Below are 17762 nucleotides of genomic sequence, written 5' to 3'. Positions count from 1 at the left end.
CAACACAAACTATGCAAGGAAAACTTTGAACGGCCATCTGTCTCAGTTTAGCAGAGACAGAAATCATGTTTAAATCCTATTTTAGGAGCATTAGAGTGTCCTGGTAGCTCTACCCCAACTGAGATGAAGATACTCTGAATCATGGCAGAATAAAACCACTGCTTGTGGGTATCTGCCTCAGGAAGTATTCTCATGGGAAGCAGGCAAGGATCAGAAAACTAGAAAACAGGAATCCTGAAATAATCAAGAGATATCAGGAATCAAAAAGGAAAGCTTGTTTATTGTGTCTACAGTAATTTTCTAAGACATTAGAGGCTAACCACACTTCCCTTGGCACATCCAGCTTACTCTCTAGCTTGGACTCCCACAGCTAGTCATGTGTTCTGAAATTAGCACCGCAAGGACAGAAAGGAGGAGGAATTCAGATGCTCACTGCAATCATAGCTATGGTTTCTGCAGGTACCATTGCGGTCACTAACAGCACTGGGGCAAAGGAGCAGGAGTTGCCTGAACATCTCTGTTGAGAAATATGCTCATTCCAGAAAAATTATTTCCTCCTATTTCTCAGCTTTTCACTCTCCTTTAAACATCAAGGAATTTCAGACACTCTAAATTAATCAGGCTCCTGAGTAAAGAGAACTTTCTACAGTGACACAACAGCTTTTTCCTCTACTTGCTCCCACAGTCACCTCATGTGTGCCTGGCGGCACTGCCAACAGTCAATATGCAGGCCTGGGCCATACAGAGCTTTGAGTTCATAGATGGTCTTCAATATCTTTATCTCCCCAATCTCTCATTCTCTTAAGAACCTTCACAAAATGTTACTTGCCCTTCCTCCTAACATTATTCGTGTTCTTTCACAGGTCTTGGGACTTCCTGATAAGAAGAAACATAATCTGATAAATCACTACACATTACAATGAATTAGCTTAGTGGGTTAATCCTCTTAGGTATATTTTAATTTTAAAAGACCACTATCGGGAGAAAGAAACTCAAAAGAACTCAAAATCATCATACCGCATTCCAGTTCCAAACTTTTACAATTCTGTGAATAAATCTTTTAAAGTGAAATTGTAGATCCTTGGGGAAACTGAATGAAGGAATCCTGTGGCACTTAAGAATAACTTTACAACTGGGGAAAAGCCCAACAACATATTTTTACATTTTGACGATGCTGTCAGTAGTTCACAATGCTTGACATGAATTATTCACTAGTTCAGTATTTGCTCTTATTCATTTGTCTACAATCATAAAATATGGTTTGGGTGTATAGAAAACAGTTACTGACAAATAGTAGGAAATCCATCACAGTTCTCTTAGTGGAGAGAGCTGCAATGTTGGCTTTAATCAAAACCAGTCCTGAAAGATCTATATCACCTTACCAGTGAAAAATGCTCTTCACTATAGGAGAGAATCTCTCCAAGAAAAGAAACACGCATAGTTTAAATGCCTCTGTGACAAAAGTTGTAATTACTCAATGAATTGCAACATGGGAAAAACAGTGGAATTCAGAAGTCTCAGTTCAACCATTTACCAAATAATCTGGGGCAAGTTGTTGACCCTTCTGGAGTCTCAGGTTCCTCTTCCACAAAATAAAATAGTGATTAGCACTAGACGATTTCTAAAATTCTGTCTGGAATTAAATTTCTATGAATTTTTCAATTCCATTATTCTATCATCATAAAATAAATTCTAATAAACAACTAGTCAATGTTTATAGGTAAAGAATAAACTGCACTCTTTCTTAAGAATAAATATATTTACATAACCTTGGCAAAGCTTATTGTATTGCAATTTGGGATAATTATCAATTAATCATCAATTATCCACATACGGAAAGACAAAATAGCATAACATAAAATAAAAAAATTGGTATCTTATAGTTAACAATTCATTCTGAGATATTGATATAATCTACTACAATTACACTGTCAGTATCACTAGCTCAACTGATTTGTTTTTATTTTAAATAATTATTTTCAAAGACATTAATTTAGAATTTTCAGGTTTTTAAATTTTTACATAGAGCTGGGTTAAGTTTAATACTTGATTCACCATTGACCTATGCTTGACTGATTTTATTTATTTTTAAAAATATAATGAGCATGCTTGAAACTAGTGCCCCCACAGCCCAATCAGCAGAAAATTAACAGCTTAAATCTACCCTGTGTCTCCTTCCCAGAGATAGTAACTATGCTCAGTTGTCTCTTTCCTCTTCCCTTCCTCCCTTAGTTTTATGCCTAAATTATATTTAAATGCATGTAGATATATTTCATTCATTTTCTCTACTGTATGATATGCTATTGTGTGACTATACCATAACCTATGCTTTCTCTTATGAATGTGTGTTTGGGCTGTTTCAATTTTTTAGTAGTACAAGCAATACTGCTATGAACATTCTTATACAAGGCTCCAGGTACACATATACTAAACTTTCCACATATAGGAATAAAAGTACTAGGTCATGGTGAACTTGGATGCTCAACTTTATATGACAATATAAAATTGTTTTCCATGGTGGTTGAACTAATTTCATACCCACAAACAAGGTAAAAAGATCTTTTGGATCTACAAGTTCCTCAACACTTGGTATGTTTAGATTTCTTAAATTTTAATTTAAGAAATTTAAGAAATTTTTTATTTAATTTTTTAATTAAATTAAAAAATGTGAATATGGCTTCTGTTTTTAGTGTTTGAAAGAACTTGTTCACCATTGGAAGGTCTGTTTTGAAAATTTGGGGTCTAGGCTTTTTTGGTAGAAAGATTTCTAATTTTTAAATTTAGCTTATTTTAATTTATAATAAATTAATTTTATACTTATAGGACTACTCAGGGTTTCTATTTCCAAACTGATGTGTAATATTTTTCTAGGAATTTTTGTATTTCATCCAAGTTTTCAACTGTACTGGCATAAAAGTTGTTTTAAAATTCTCTTTTTAATCAAACTGTTTTGATTAAAACAGTTAATTTTAATTAAATTTTAATTAATTAAATTTTATTTAATTTTAATTAAAACAGAAATTTAAAATTGATTATATCAATTGAATGGATATAATACAATATCTCATGTGGTCTTAAGTTGCATTTCTTGGAATACAAATGAGGCTGGTATCTCTTCGTATGTTTATTTGCCTTCTCTGATTTATTTTCCATAAAATTCTTTTTCTCATCTTTTATTTTGCCCATCTTCTTATCCAGGGACATGAGATATATTTCTCTTTAGTTAGGTCTTCAACACCCTTAAATAGAGTTTTGTTAGTCCCTCTATCCCCGCAAGTCTTATTCATCTTTAATAAAATTTGTTTTTGTTGTTTTTATAAATGGTGTTTCTTTTTAAAGTTGTTTTCTAATTGCTTGTTTCTGGCATACAGAAATGCAACTGATTTCCATTTATTGAAGTCATATCTAGTCATGCTGTTGAATTCTCAAAACTATTATTTGTAGTAGTTTATAGCAAATTTTTAATATTCTCTATAGATAAACATGTCATTTGCAAAGAATGACTTTTATGTTCTCCTTACTAACCTTTACACCTTTACTTTCTTTCTCTTGTTTTATGGTGTTGGCTAAGACCTCCAAAATAATGATGGGTTGAAGTGGCAATGGCAGACATCCTAACTTGTTCCCAATTTTAAAGGAGAAAGCTTAGAACATGTCCCCAATTAGGATAAAGTGTGTTTCAAATATTTTTGTAGACATCCTCTATGAATTTGTGGAAATTCCCTATTACTAGTTTACTGAGAGTTTTTATTGTGAATGAGAGCTGGATTTTATTAAATTGTCTATATCTGCTGAGTTTCTATATCTCTGGATCATAAGGTTTATTTCCTTTAATCTATTAATGTAGTTAATTATGTTTATAGATTTTCTAATATTAAACTCTCCATACATTCCTAAGAAAAACCCAATTTGGTGGTAATACATGGTCCTTTTAATACACTGTCAGATTCTGTTGCTAATATTTTGTTTAGGACTTTTACAGCTACATCATGAGTGAGACAAGCCTGTTGTTTTCCTTTCTCTTATTGCTCCTTGGCAGGCTTAGATATCAAAGTAACCTAATTAAAATGAATTGTGAATATGCCTTCTGTTTTTAGTGTTTGAAAGTATTTGTTCACTATTGGAAGGTCTGTTTTGAAAATTTGGGGTCTAGGCTTTTTTGGTAGAAAGATTTCTAATTTTTAAATTTAGCTTATTTTAATTTATAATAAATTAATTTTATACTTACAGGACTACTCAGGGTTTCTATTTCCAAACTGATGTGTAATATTTTTCTAGGAATTTTTGTATTTCATCCAAGTTTTCAACTGTACTGGCATAAAAGTTGTTTTAAAATTCTCTTTTTAATCAAACTGTTTTAATATTTTCAAAAACAGTCTAATCTTGTGGTTTTTCTTCTCCTCAAGAGATTAATTTATAATCTAGATACATTTTTGCTTTCTGCTGTCCACAAAAGCTTGTAAAACTTCACCACCTGTATCATACACAATATGATATGCTTAAACAGAACAGGAGAGAAAGAAGTATATTTCATGCTGTTTCAAAACTATCCTACTATCTTTCCAAAACTGCAAGAGATCTAAGAAGTTTATTTCATTAATAGTTGATGAATGATAGTTTGTTTTTGCATTTTTTAAAACGCAGGTGAGAAATGGTGCCATGTTACACCCTAATTATATACCCATGTTCTGAACTTCTATTAGTTTTGATGTAATAATTACAGCTTTTTATACTTTAGTGATAAGACTCAATTGCTACATCTAATGTCAAGAAAAAAAAGAACGCTAATTCCTTTTTTCATTATATCTGACATTTACAAAGTCATGATACTTTAGTTTTTACATGTAAAGCTAAATGTATATAGAAATTAAGATTCTCTTGATAGAAATGTTTTCAACTGTCTTTTGAGTCCAAAATACTGTGGAGTTGTTTTCTTTGACAATTCCATGCCAAAACACAGAATGTTTTTCTAGGGGACAAGAGATCTCCATAACAAACTCCAGACTGTCATGGCACCATCAGCATTCAGGGAACCCCAATTGCTGAATTCCTTCTGGCTAGCAAGAGTTTAGGGGCTGCTGACTTCTAGACAAACCAGTATTGTTTCTTTTTTTTTTTTTTTTGGTTTGCTTGTTTTTGTTTTGAGACAAAGTCTCGCTCTGTCACCAGGCTAGAGTGCAGTGGTGCAATCTCGGCTCACTGCAACCTCCACCTCCCAGGTTCAAGTGATTCTCTTGCCTCAGCCTCCTGAGTAGCTGGGACTACAGGCACGTGCCACCAGGCCCAGCTAATTTTTTTTTTTTTTTTTTTTTTGAGACAGAGTCTCGCTCTGTCGCCATCTCTGGCGCCATCTCGGCTCACTGCAAGCTCCGCCTCCCGGGTTCACGCCATTCTCCTGCCTCAGCCTCCTGAGTAGCTGGGACTACAGGTGCCTGCCACCACGCCCGGCTAATTTTTTGTATTTTTAGTAGAGACGGGGTTTCACCATGTTAGCCAGGATGGTCTCCATCTCCTGACCTCGTGATCCACCCACCTCAGCCTCCCAAAGTGCTGGGATCACAGGCGTGAGCCACTGCGCCCAGCATAATTTTCGTATTTTTAGTAGAGACAGGGTTTCACTATGTTGGCCAGGATGGCCTCAATCTCTTGACCTCGTGATCTGCCCACCTCAGCCTCCCAAAGTGCTGGGATCACAGGCATGAGCCACTGCGCCCAGCCTAATTTTTGTATTTTTAGTAGAGACAGGGTTTCACCATGTTGGCCAGGATGGTCTCAATCTCTTGACCTCGTGATCCGCCCACCTCAGCCTCCCAAAGTGCTGGGATCACAGGAGTGAGCCACCGTGCCTGGCCTAGACCAACCAGTGTTTCTTAAGCTTTAATGTGCACTCAAATTGCTTTGGGGGGGGGGTCTTATTAAAATGCAGATTCTGATTTCTTAGGTCCGCAATGGAGCCCAAGAATCTGCATTTCTATGAAGTTCCAGGTGATGCTGCTGCTGTGGTCTTCCTGTGTAGCACTCTACACAGCCTGAGATAAATGGATGTCTGAGCCAGATAGCTTCTGGATTGTCCAGCTATCTCTTTGCAAACTCAAAATACATGATAGTCAAGCATGAAGTGAAGGTTCTACAGAGATATGCTGCTAATGTGTATGCTTTTAGTTTGTCAACAAAACATGTTATATTGCTCCCTTCTAATTTCTCTGTTAGGCTATAATCAGGAAAACTTGCTCATTTAAGCACCATCTAAATGTCCACTAATTGCTCGTTTTCACACACAAGTTCTAAAGGGAGTGGTGCTATGTTCCAAGCTTTCCATCATATATGAATTAAAGATTTTTTTCTTTTACAGAATACATCTTCAAGGAAATGTACCCTCTGTTCTCCCTCGTCTCAGCCTTATCACAAATGTAGTGTGTACTAGCTGCTGTCACATCCCTGAATGAGGCACCCAAGGCAATCAATTCATTCTCCATTCTGTCCCCAAAAATCCTCAGGTGACTAGAAAGATACTTACTGAGAAAGAGAAGGTACTGGCTCCCCTGCCACCCAGAAAACATCAGTCTCTGGTGTGAAGAAGAGACTCAAGCTCATTAAACTCACAGATCTCCAGTTAGCCCCTTAGGCTCTAGAAGTTGGAGCTTGCTGTCTTTAAAGGAGGTGCTCTGCTTGCATGGGAGCCTGGCTCATGAAATAGGTATGTTGCAAATCAAATCAAAAGTTGTTTTTTTTTTTAAAAAAAATGAAAGCATATTTAAAATACACTAGAAAAGCTTACTATTTAAAGAGAACTTATCATGAACTCTTTTGTAAAATAAAGAATCACTAATTTTCCTTATGACCATATCTAGATTTTCAAATACTGAATTTATATAAAATAGGGCACAAGTTTCAGCAAATTTGAAGAAAGGAGTTAATTTTTTTTTTTTTTTTTTTTTTTTTTTTGAGACAGAGTCTTACTCTGTTACCCAGGCTGGAGTGCAGTGGCACAATCTTGGCTCACTACAACCTCCACCTCCCAGGTTCAAGCAATTCTCGTGCCTCAGTCTAGGATTACAGGCGCACCCCATCACACTTGGCTAATTTTTGTATTTTTAGTAGAGGCAGGGTTTCCGCCATGTTGGCCAGGCTGGTCTTGAACTTCTGACCTCAGGTGAGCCACCTGCCTTGGCCTCCCAAAGTGCTAGGATTACAGGTGTGAGCCAACGCACCTGACTAAGGAGTTAATTACAACAGAACTTCTTCTATGGTTCTAGAATAAGAATAAACCTACATTTATCAGAAAAATGACTATCCTACTTAGCTTTTCAAGGGTAAGATACTCTTGACAAGTTTTGACTCACAGTTTCATTTCCTGGTAAATAAAATATTTATCCTCATTTTGTTTTTTTTTTTGTTTTTTTTTTTTTTTTGAGACAGAGTCTCGCTCTGTCGCCTAGGCTGGAGTCCAGTGGCGCAATCTCGGCTCACTGCAAACTCCGCCTCCCGGGTTCACGCCATTGTCCTGCCTCAGCCTCTCCGAGTGGCTGGGACTACAGGCGCCCGCCACCACGCCCGGCTAATTTATTTTTTGTATTTTTAGTAGAGACGGGGTTTCACCGTGGTCTCGATCTCCTGACCTCGGGATCCGCCCGCCTCAGCCTCCCAAAGTGCTGGGATTACAAGCGTGAGCCACTGCGCCCGGCCCTCATTTTGTGAATATCAATTCCTAGTCATTTAAATGAGTCACATCTCTATTAAATTGCTTATGTGGTACTAGTCCATGTAATCTAATACAATTCTTGAATATGTAGTCTTTAATTTTTATATTGTTTTTAAAATTTTCCCGTTTACTTATTCAAAGGATACCATCCAAAATTAGTGTAGTGAGAGCATGATACGCCGACAAATCACAAATTTCAGAAATTCGGTTGTGGGAAAAATCCGCTTTCTGGCAAGAAAAAGAGAACAAGATGTTATATTAGTATTTTATTTTTCATATTTACCACAATAATTAACTGCACAAGAAGGAGGTATTTCTGAATGTAGAGTTAGAATTCATTACTGAAAGTACACACTAAGGCTAAAAGAGTCCTCTGTCTTTAATCTTTTTTTTTTTTTTTTTTTTGAAAAGGAGTCTTGCTCTGTCGCCCAGGCTGGAGTGCAGTGCTGTGATCTCAGCTCACTGCAACCTCCGCCTCCCGGATTCCAGCGATTTCCTGCCTCAGCCTCCTGAGTAGCTGGGATTATAGGTGCCCACCACCGCACCCAGCTAATTTTTTTGTATTTTTAGTAGAGATGGGGTTTCACTGTGTTAGCCAGGATGGTCTCGATCTCCTGACCTCATGATCTGCCCGCCTCAGCCTCCCAAAGTGCTGGGATTACAGGCATGAGCCACCACGCATGGCCATTTAATCATTTTCTAACTGGGATCCTGTTCTGTCCACTTTGAGGGATAGTAAGAGGGCCTCTTCCTCATGGTGCACAGGAACCTCCCAGTAACCTAAATACTTTCAATTCCTGCAGCCACGCTCAGCATTTATTTTAAATTTCCTTGGTCTTCCTTCAGGATTTACCTCAATTTCATCCTTACCCACAAACATTTCATTTTCTCTACTGCCCAGTAACCTGTATTCACTTCATTTCTGTGCATATCTTGTTTCCTGTTCCTTTACCTTTTCTATTCCTATTTTCATATATTGTCCCATGCTACTCTTTAAATGCCAGAATATTCTTTTTTGTTTTTTTTTTTTTGAGATGGAGTCTCGCTCTGTCGCTCAGGCTGAAGTGCTGTGGCGCGATCTCGGCTCACTGCAACCTCCGCCTCACAGGTTCAAGCAATTCTCCTGCCTCGGCCTTCCGAGAAGCTGGGACTATAGGTGTGTGCCACCACATCCGGCTTTTTTTTTTTTGTATTTTTAGTAGAGACGGAGTTTCACTGTGTTAGCCAGGATGATCTCGATCTCCTGACCAACTTCCTGATCCACCCGTCTCGGCCTCCCAAAGTGTTGGTATTATAGGTGCGAGCCACCGCGCCCGGCCTAGTCTTTCTTATTCATCTCCAGGCAATGCCTCTTCAACTTTGCATTCTTTCTCAAAATTGACTACTGTAGGAAAGCCTTTTCAGCAACTGCTGTTGTTCCTAGTCAAACATGTAAGACTAAGAAACAATATTAAGTAACTTTAACTATTCACCTACTGGCAAAAGATAAACAAAAAAAATTTTTTAAGGAAAGAAAAACTCAAGTTTTGGAACCACTGCATTCATAATTTGCTGGGTACATTATAATCATTTTCTGGAAAACCATCAAGCAATTACATAATAAGCACTATTCTTATTTTTCCATGCCCTTTAAAATAGTGATTTCATCCCCCAAATTTATGGAGATTATTTTAGCAACACATTAAATACTAAACCCTTTAAGTACTAAAAACTTTATATAGTAAATACTAAAAACTAATTTAGAAACAACTCAAATGGCAAGAGTAGAAAACTGATGAAGTCAATTGCAATACAGCAAGCAACAGGACTACTTAGTAAAATACAAGTTAGCAAACCATATGAAGAAATTGAAATGTACAAATAAAAGTGTTATTTAAAAAATCAGAACACCAAATGTATGCATATACAAATGGGAGCTATGTAAAATGCACACTATGAAATAAGTCAGTTTGGCATGATGTAAATGGAGTTTAACATTCATTTTTTTCTTCTATAGAATAATAATAAACTAGGAATAAACTTATCATGATAGGGCTTACTTATCATTGACACTTTTTCATCAACACCTTTCATTCTGGTGCCATAGTATGACATCTGTGTACCTACACCTCAGTCAGGGCAAACGCTAATACTATGCTCCCTGTGTAGCTATGGTATTAGGTTTCTTTTTTTTTTTTTTTTTTTTTAGATGGAGTCTCGCTGTGTCACCCAGGCTGGAGTACAGTGGCTCAGTCTTGGCACACTGCAGCCTCTGCCTCCCAATTCAAGCGATTCTCCTGCCTCAGCCTCCCAAGTAGCTGGGACTACAGGCTCCCACCACCATGCCAGGCTAAATTTTGTATTTTTAGTAGAGGCGGGGTTTCACCATGTTGACCATGGCTAATCTTGAACCCCTGACCTCAAGTGATCCACCCATGTCAGCCTCCCAAAGTGCTGGGATTACAGGCCTGAGCCACTGCGCCCGGCCAGGTTTCTTGAAAGACCTTAAAGGGGTTTGTGCCACTGTTTAGACTACCATTGGAACCTAGAGCTTGGAAAAAGTAGTCATCAAGTCAAATTAACATTTTTCACCTAGTAAAAGCAAAAGCATTCTAATAAATACAAAAAGAGTGCACGTACAAGTCCCTGCTGTAGGAAATGCATGTTCTCTCTGGTTGGTGGTACAAGGCTCACAAATATTAAATGAAAAGGAAGTGGAGCTTCTCAAGAGGGCAGAGCATAGTACATGAGCCTGACTTACTGGAAAGATGTGGGCCATGGGGTCTCAGACAGTGGGTTCAATCCCAGTTCCGCTACCTCCCAGCACCTCAGGGTACAGCCTGGCACTTGGTACACACTTCTCTAAAATGACCAATATATTTGCTGGTAATTCTCCAGGAGCTCAGAACCTTAAAGATGGGGCCTATGATTTGTTATTGTTCGTTTGTGGGGTCTTTCTGGGAGAGTGCAAGGAAGGGGTGTGAAAGGGAGAAACTCCAAAGTTTTTCCTGGGGTAGGGGTCATGCTGTTACCATGAATGACTGCCCTGTGGCTTCAGGCAAGGTGAATGGAACAGCAAAAGGTGAATCAAAACAGCTCTGCAAATTCAATTCCTGATAACCTCAAGACCATATGGCCCCACACTGAGTACAAATAGGCACCTAGTGTGGCTTCTTTGCACAAAGGAATGTCATCCTGGCAAAAACTATAATTTCAAAGGGAAAAATGCACTATTGATAATGGAATGATATAAAATTGAAGAAAAATTGAAAATTAAGGTCTCTCATCAGTATAAGGGAATGACTGTTTCTTGATTTCAAACAGATTTTCATATTTGTGCAACTCTTCATAGAATATTTTGGATTTCAGTTAATTTGGTTTGTAAATAAAATAAAACTAATAGATAATAGAAGGCATTAGTTCATGTCCATTCCTTAAAATAACTTTTTAATTAAATATTTGAGTCCAATACAACAACACTAATCACAAAACCCAGGGCGATCGTTTCCAGATTTGTCAGCACATTAAAGCCACCTGATGGTCTCTTTAAAAATCCAGGCCAGGCGCGGTGGCTCACACCTGTAATCCTAGCACTTTGGGAGGCTGAGGCAGGTGCATCATTTGAGTCCAGGAGTTTAAGACCAGTCTGGGCTACATGGTGAAACCCCCACCTCTACAAAAAATACCAAAAAAATTAGCCGGGTGTTTTGGCACGTGCCTGTGGTCCCAGCTACTCAGGCTGAGGTGAGAGGACCACTTGAGCCCAGGAGTCCAACGTTGCAGTGAGAGTGAGACAAGATTGCGCCACTGCACTCTAGCCTGGGCGACAGGATCACTTGAGCCCAGGAGGCTGAAGTTGTGGTGAGACAAGATTGCGCAACTGCACTCCAATCTGTCTCCAAAAATAATAAGCCCAAAGCCCACGCCTTACCTTGGACCACTTAAATCAGAATCTCTTGCAGTGGGATTTGGGTATCAGTAGGTCTGAAAACTCTACCAGGTGATTCCAATGTGCAGAAAAGTGTGGGAACCACTTCTCTCTAATCTTGCTACTTAAGTATGACCCATGGACCAGTGGCGTGACGTCATCGGGAAGGTGTTTACCAATCACAGCCTCAGGCCCCACCCCAGACCTAATGGGTCAGAATTCCCGTTTCACAAGAACCACAGGTGATTTGGGCATGCATTTAAGCAACAGACTCACTGCTCTAGGGCATAGCAAATTATTCCATCCACCATCGTTCACAGGTAGTTTATTTCTGCTTCAGAAATGCAAAAGCATGTGCGGAGAAGCAAGAATGGAGATCTGAAAGCATTATTTTCTTAAAAAGTAAAGTTAGATAAATAAAAGGGCAAAGTTTGAGCCTAGGACATTTTTACAGATTATTCAGATATAAAATTTTTCAGATAAATTATTCCACGATATGTCCCATAACATCATGCTGTACATCTCAAATATACACAATAAAATGCATTTCTTTAAATAAATAAAATGTACCAAGTAATATTTTTAAAAAATTTTTCCACTATAACAACAAAAAAAGCGCAATAATAACTACTATTCAAATGAGGGAAAGAGGAGACCAGAGGGAAGTTCGTTGGTTTGAACACTAGGTTTGAACAAAGCTTCCAGAAAGCCTATCCACTGACAGACCAGCTCCCTTTTCCAAAATAAAGGATACACAAAGCCTTCTTTTTTATTTCATTTCAGACACTTACATTGCTCACCTCTGTATCTTATTCTCTCTGAATTCTCTATTTGAGTGCTATTTTGCTTATTTAATACACTTTTGCAAACCCCTTAACATGTGTAATTAATGTATTCATAAAGTCTACCTTGAGGTTTTTGGGTGGCTTGAAATTGAAGAATGTAGTCAAATTATTTTGAGAAACATTAAGTTCTAGGAGATAAGGCATACAACTCACACAAGATAAATCTGTGGAGGGAAACAGACACCGAATAAAGTAAGCCAATAAAATAACAAGACAAAGACATTAAAAACAGTATTCATGACCTCAGAATATTTTAAAATTATAACAGTTGCAAAGACATCTTAATTATTCCATGAGTGAAAGGAATAAAATCAGGAGTATGTGAAACATACAAAAAAAGGTAGAAAACTCTCGATGAATCAATAATTTAATCCTCTCCCCAGGGGTGGCCAATCCTTGTATGCCCTATTTTGGAGGCAGCCAAGTAACCAATCCCTGCGGCCTCTTCCGCATGCCCACTCACTCTGCCACTAACAATGAAATGCTACAAAACTTGCCAGCCTTTGAGAAAAGGATGAGAAGCAAAAGCCTTAGATAATCCTCTTGATAATTAGCCCCTAAATAACTAAATTAGATCTTTCATAAAGAGTGGAAATGCCACAATTGGGAAACTCTCTTTGTTGTAAATTAAATTTTGTTTCAGTTGGACTTAGCACTAGATCACATTAAGTATTTGAAGTGATTTAACTCATTGCTGTTATTGGATTTTTGACTCTGGATTGGATCAAACTTACATCCGAGTTTTGCATTTTATCCCAAGCATACACTTTGAATCTTGAATACTAAGTAAAGGACTACTGTGCTAATAAAGGATAGTGCTAATGAAATTACATATAAAAGATAAAAGATATGAACTATTGTTTTACCTTTCTCTATGACTTTACAGCAGACACAGAGGTAGCGGAATGAATTAGGGAAGGAATCAGGAAGGGTCACACAGTAAGGGTTATGGCCCTGTTTCTACCAGTAAGTCCTTTCTCCGCCTGAAAATGGCAACAATGCTAGCATTTCCCTCTCTCTCCTCGTTCTAGATCACAGTATGCGCTATTACAACCCCCTGGGGATGGCCTCTAGTGGGAGAATGGAGCCTCCTCACCCAAAGCCAAGCAAAGTGCTTCTACCTTTCTCCAGGTGGCACAGACACATGCAGACCTGGGGAAGGAAGCCAGCCTGGAGTAGCTGGGGCCCTGCCCTGAGGTGGATAGGACATGCTACATAAGGGACCTTCTGGTATCTTCCCTTCTCAATAGTCACTGAAGCCAGAAAATTCCCCCCAATTTCTATGTTATTTCTCTGGATGAAACCATGCCCTTCCTTAGTAAATGTAAATAGTTCTAGGAGAGACAATACTTTGAGACATTAACACTTTGTCAGAAATGAATCAGCAAATCAAGGAAGAACTCTTCGAGGAAACCTAAGGAGAAACTAATTGCTTTCCAAGTGGTATCGATTTGTCCACGCTAAGCTCAGCTACATGTCTGTCAGCAGTGGTCTCAACTCTATGAACTTCACGGGACCCCCAGACCCTCCTGAAAGATGATTTTTCTGTGGGCAGGTAAATGGAGATCCTTCTTGAAGCAGAAGCAGCAGCTAGTACTTAGCTAGAGACAAAGAGATGGTGAGTGCATTTCACACACTGTAGATAGCCAGTGTTTTCATATCAAGACAGAAAAAAGTCCCTGGTCTGGGTTGCTGGACTTTGAACTCGAGCGGGCCTGTTGTCCCTATCAGTGCAGTGACCTCCCTGCCCACCAGAGGGCAGGAGCTCCTCGTGTCTCCATCACTGGTTTTCGGCGTGTGGTCCTGGACCAGCAGCATCAGCCTCATCCAGGAGCTTATTGGAAATGCAAATTCCCAGGCGCCGCCCCAAACCTACCTAATCAGAAACCCTGAGAGTGGGGCCCAGAAATCTGTGTTATCATGGCTTCCAGGTGATTCGCATGCAGTCTGAAGTTTGGCCCACACCAGGAGACCAGTGAGGCTGTCATCACAAAAAGAAACATATGCGGTACCTTACACACAAGAGGCTTTCAAACAGTTGATGAACAATGAAATGTGCCATCCAAGGTTAGTGAGGACTAATCCGGCTGAAGAGGAACGCTTGGAGCGTAACTGTGGGCTCCCTGCTCCTGTTGTCAGCACTGAGCATTGGCAAGGCCCCCACCACTCCAAGATTTCCTACCCAGCAAATGGAAACAACCGCGGAGGTGTGAAGTGCTCCTGCCAGAAACACTAGAAAGGGCCTTCTGATGAGATGACCATCTAAGATTTGCTTTAAAATAACCCTGGAAGCGGGGCAGGGAGGTATATAGATGGGCTGACAATTGTTGAACCCAAATATTCATTCCAATATTCTATTTGTGCACATATTTGTAATTTTCCATAATAAAGCTTTAGAAAACTAGGAAAAAATTAATGAAAAGTCTTTCAAAAACAGTAGCATTTTAAGAATGAAAACCGGCTAGAATATTTCTTAATCGTTAAAAAGTGGACTTTAATTATTAGGGTCCTAGAAGGGGATTAAAAAAACCCAAAATCAAACAGAGAAGACATATCAGCAACATTTATTTGTCATAAAAAAGGCAGGCAAAAGAAGCAAGCAGAAAGATTATCAGTGAAGAAAGCAGGTCAGAAGTAATGATTTGCTCACTTCCCTAGAAATCTAAAGAAAAACATTGTACACTGTCAACTTCAAATAAGATCAGAAAATTATAAACAAGGATCAAGCTTTGAAGAAAATTTGACAATGGTAGGACTAATTTCATTAAATGTGAACAAGGTGTCATAACAAATATATTATATAGAACTACAAATGGTGGAGTTAGAGTTGAAAGAATCAACTAAATAAAGACAGCAAAAAAGAATGAAAAATATGTATTTGTGAATCCCTGGTGCTCAATAATAAGGATAAAAGAGCTAACAGATTTAAAATGCAAAATGTAGGCCCGGGCACAGTGGCTCACACCTGTAATCCCAGCACTTTGGGAGGCTGAGGCGGGCAGACCACTTGAGATCAGGAGTTAGAGACCATCCTGGCCAACATGGCAAAACCCCATCTCTACTAGAAATCCAAAAAATTAGCCAGGTGTGGTGGTGCGTGCCTATAGTCCCAGCAACTCCAGATGCAGAGGCAGGAGAATCACTTGGACCCAGGAGGCGGAAGTTGCAGTGAGATCATGCCACTGCACTCCAGCCTGGGCAACAGAGTGAGACTCCATCTCAAAAAAAAATTTTTTTTAATTTTAAAAATAAGATTTTAAAATGCAAAATAAAGAGTGTAATAAAATATAAATACAAAAGCAAAATAAAGAATCCATTAAAGAAAAAAAAAGACAAATTCATCCGCACTGAGTAACAGAGGAAAAGAAAACAAATCATTAAATATGCAGGGAGTATTGAAGAAGTAATGATCGATCTCTTAAAAGGAAAAAATAAAGCCAACATTCCATCTCCTAGTCTTAAATATCATTGACTGCATCTCAGCCACATCATCATATTGCAGATCTGTGCCTTTTTCTCTCTCATCAGTTATCAGTGCCTTTTTTGCATGGAAAGCAAAGGATCAATATGTAAATTGATACACAAATTAGTGATATCAAGTCTGGTATTATTAAACCATATTACATACTGCAACGTTTAAGTTTTCAGATAATTCAGTGATCAATCTAGAATGACAATTACATACCTTCAATTTTATTCGCTGAAAGATCCAACTTCTGTAGGTGAACATATCCACAGAGAATGCTAACATCAATGAAATTACAACCCTGAGAAAACAAAAGGTAAAAGACTTTAATGTTGCTTTATCAGGTTACTACTCAGCCTTCTTGCAATAACTGTTGATGGAAAGAAATCCAGAATTTCTTTCGCAAGTATAGAAGAAGAGAGAGAACAAAATCTGAAGTCTGCTACTAACAGGATCTCAAAACAGATGCCATAAAAAAGAAAGCTCTTCCTTTGAAGAAAATAATAGCTTAATAATATTAGTGTTGTTAGCAAAAACAAATACAACACGAAAGGCCAATTTAAAGCAGTGTTCATGGAGACCGTCAGAACAGAGTCTTTTTTTTCTTTTAATAAATCACACAATAGCAATAAAGACAAGCCTTTATCTAGTAGAAGAAAAGAAAAAAAATGTCGAGAATTTAAATGAAGTTTTAAAGAGAATTCACACCTCATCAGGAGATCATTAATAACAATACTACCTACACTTTCACCAGGTTCATTTTCAAAGCTCTTTCACAATAATCGCATCTGATCAAACACACCTGTGAAATCTGTAGGGCAGCTTATTCCCAATTTAGAGATGAGGGATGTGAACTACAGAGAGGTATGTTAATAGCCTGAAATCACACAGCAAGTTAGTTACAGAGAAGTAGTATCTAAGTCTCTTGAATCCTTGTCCAAAATTCTTTCCAAGAAATCTTGATTCTAGTTAACTTCAGGTGAGGTTGAGGGGAATTTGGTTGAGTGGAACAAAGACTTCTATGACTGTTTTATGTCATGATGGCAGAGTCAGAAACAAAGCAAACCAATGAAGAGTCATTATAAGCACGTTCTCATATAGAATAATGGTGATTGTTTAATGAAGGCCGCTAGAACAGTAATAATAAATAAACACTTACTGAATATTTACCATGTACAAGGCATTGTGCTTGGCATGACGAGAAATGCAATGATGGAAAAGAGCTATATTGTGCCCTTAAGAAACTTATGACTTTGGTAGGAGAGAAGAGATGTACACAAGTAATAAGAGAAAGCAAAAAGATAACATGTAACATAAGTAAGACATAAAGGAAAAAAAAATCACCAAACCAGGCAACTCTAAGAAAGTGTATTCAGTAAGACAGGTTATTAAGTCAAAGTAATTCAACGTGCAATATCTCTAATGTAAGGAGGTCAGTGGCAAAATAAATTAAGCTTCAGTCCATACAGCTGAAATAAGATTTAAAGGATTGCTTTTTGGGGTAGATCAATTTAAGGCATAGCACTACCTACAGAAGTAGAATATTGATTGAAAGGGGCTTGTGTGGGGATGCATTGGCTGCTGGAATTATATACCATATTCCAGCGTCAAACACAGTGCAATGCATACAGGGTGCTCCCTGTATGTTATTGCCTGACTGGGTGAGTCATCCATAAAATGTTATAAAGTGAAAATAGAAAAAGATTACTGTTTCAATATGCTGACCTTGAAGGACATGCCCATGGAACTAGCAAAGGTGAAAAGAGCTTAACATTTCTTGCTTAGTTTACTCATTTAAATCCAAGATAGAACAGGCTTACAGTGAATTATATATCCTCTCGC

At 38.1% G+C, this 17762-nt stretch overlaps 1 protein-coding gene across 1 annotated transcript in view; it reads right to left on the bottom strand.

Moving 5' to 3' along the window:
* The window catches only part of LRGUK (leucine rich repeats and guanylate kinase domain containing), a 139727-nt gene that overhangs the window by 111251 nt on the left and 10714 nt on the right, over positions 1 to 17762 (bottom strand). Inside the window, exons 3-5 of the mRNA XM_003261359.4 lie at positions 16140 to 16221; positions 12518 to 12618; positions 7849 to 7930 (exon numbers count right to left, since the gene is read on the bottom strand). Coding sequence (XP_003261407.1) covers positions 7849 to 7930; positions 12518 to 12618; positions 16140 to 16221 — 265 coding nt within the window. The remainder of the gene's footprint in view (positions 1 to 7848; positions 7931 to 12517; positions 12619 to 16139; positions 16222 to 17762) is intronic.

The sequence above is a fragment of the Nomascus leucogenys genome, chromosome 13 (assembly GCF_006542625.1).
Source record: "Nomascus leucogenys isolate Asia chromosome 13, Asia_NLE_v1, whole genome shotgun sequence".
NCBI classification, from domain to species: domain Eukaryota; kingdom Metazoa; phylum Chordata; class Mammalia; order Primates; family Hylobatidae; genus Nomascus; species Nomascus leucogenys.
This window is presented reverse-complemented; position numbering and strand designations above follow the sequence as displayed.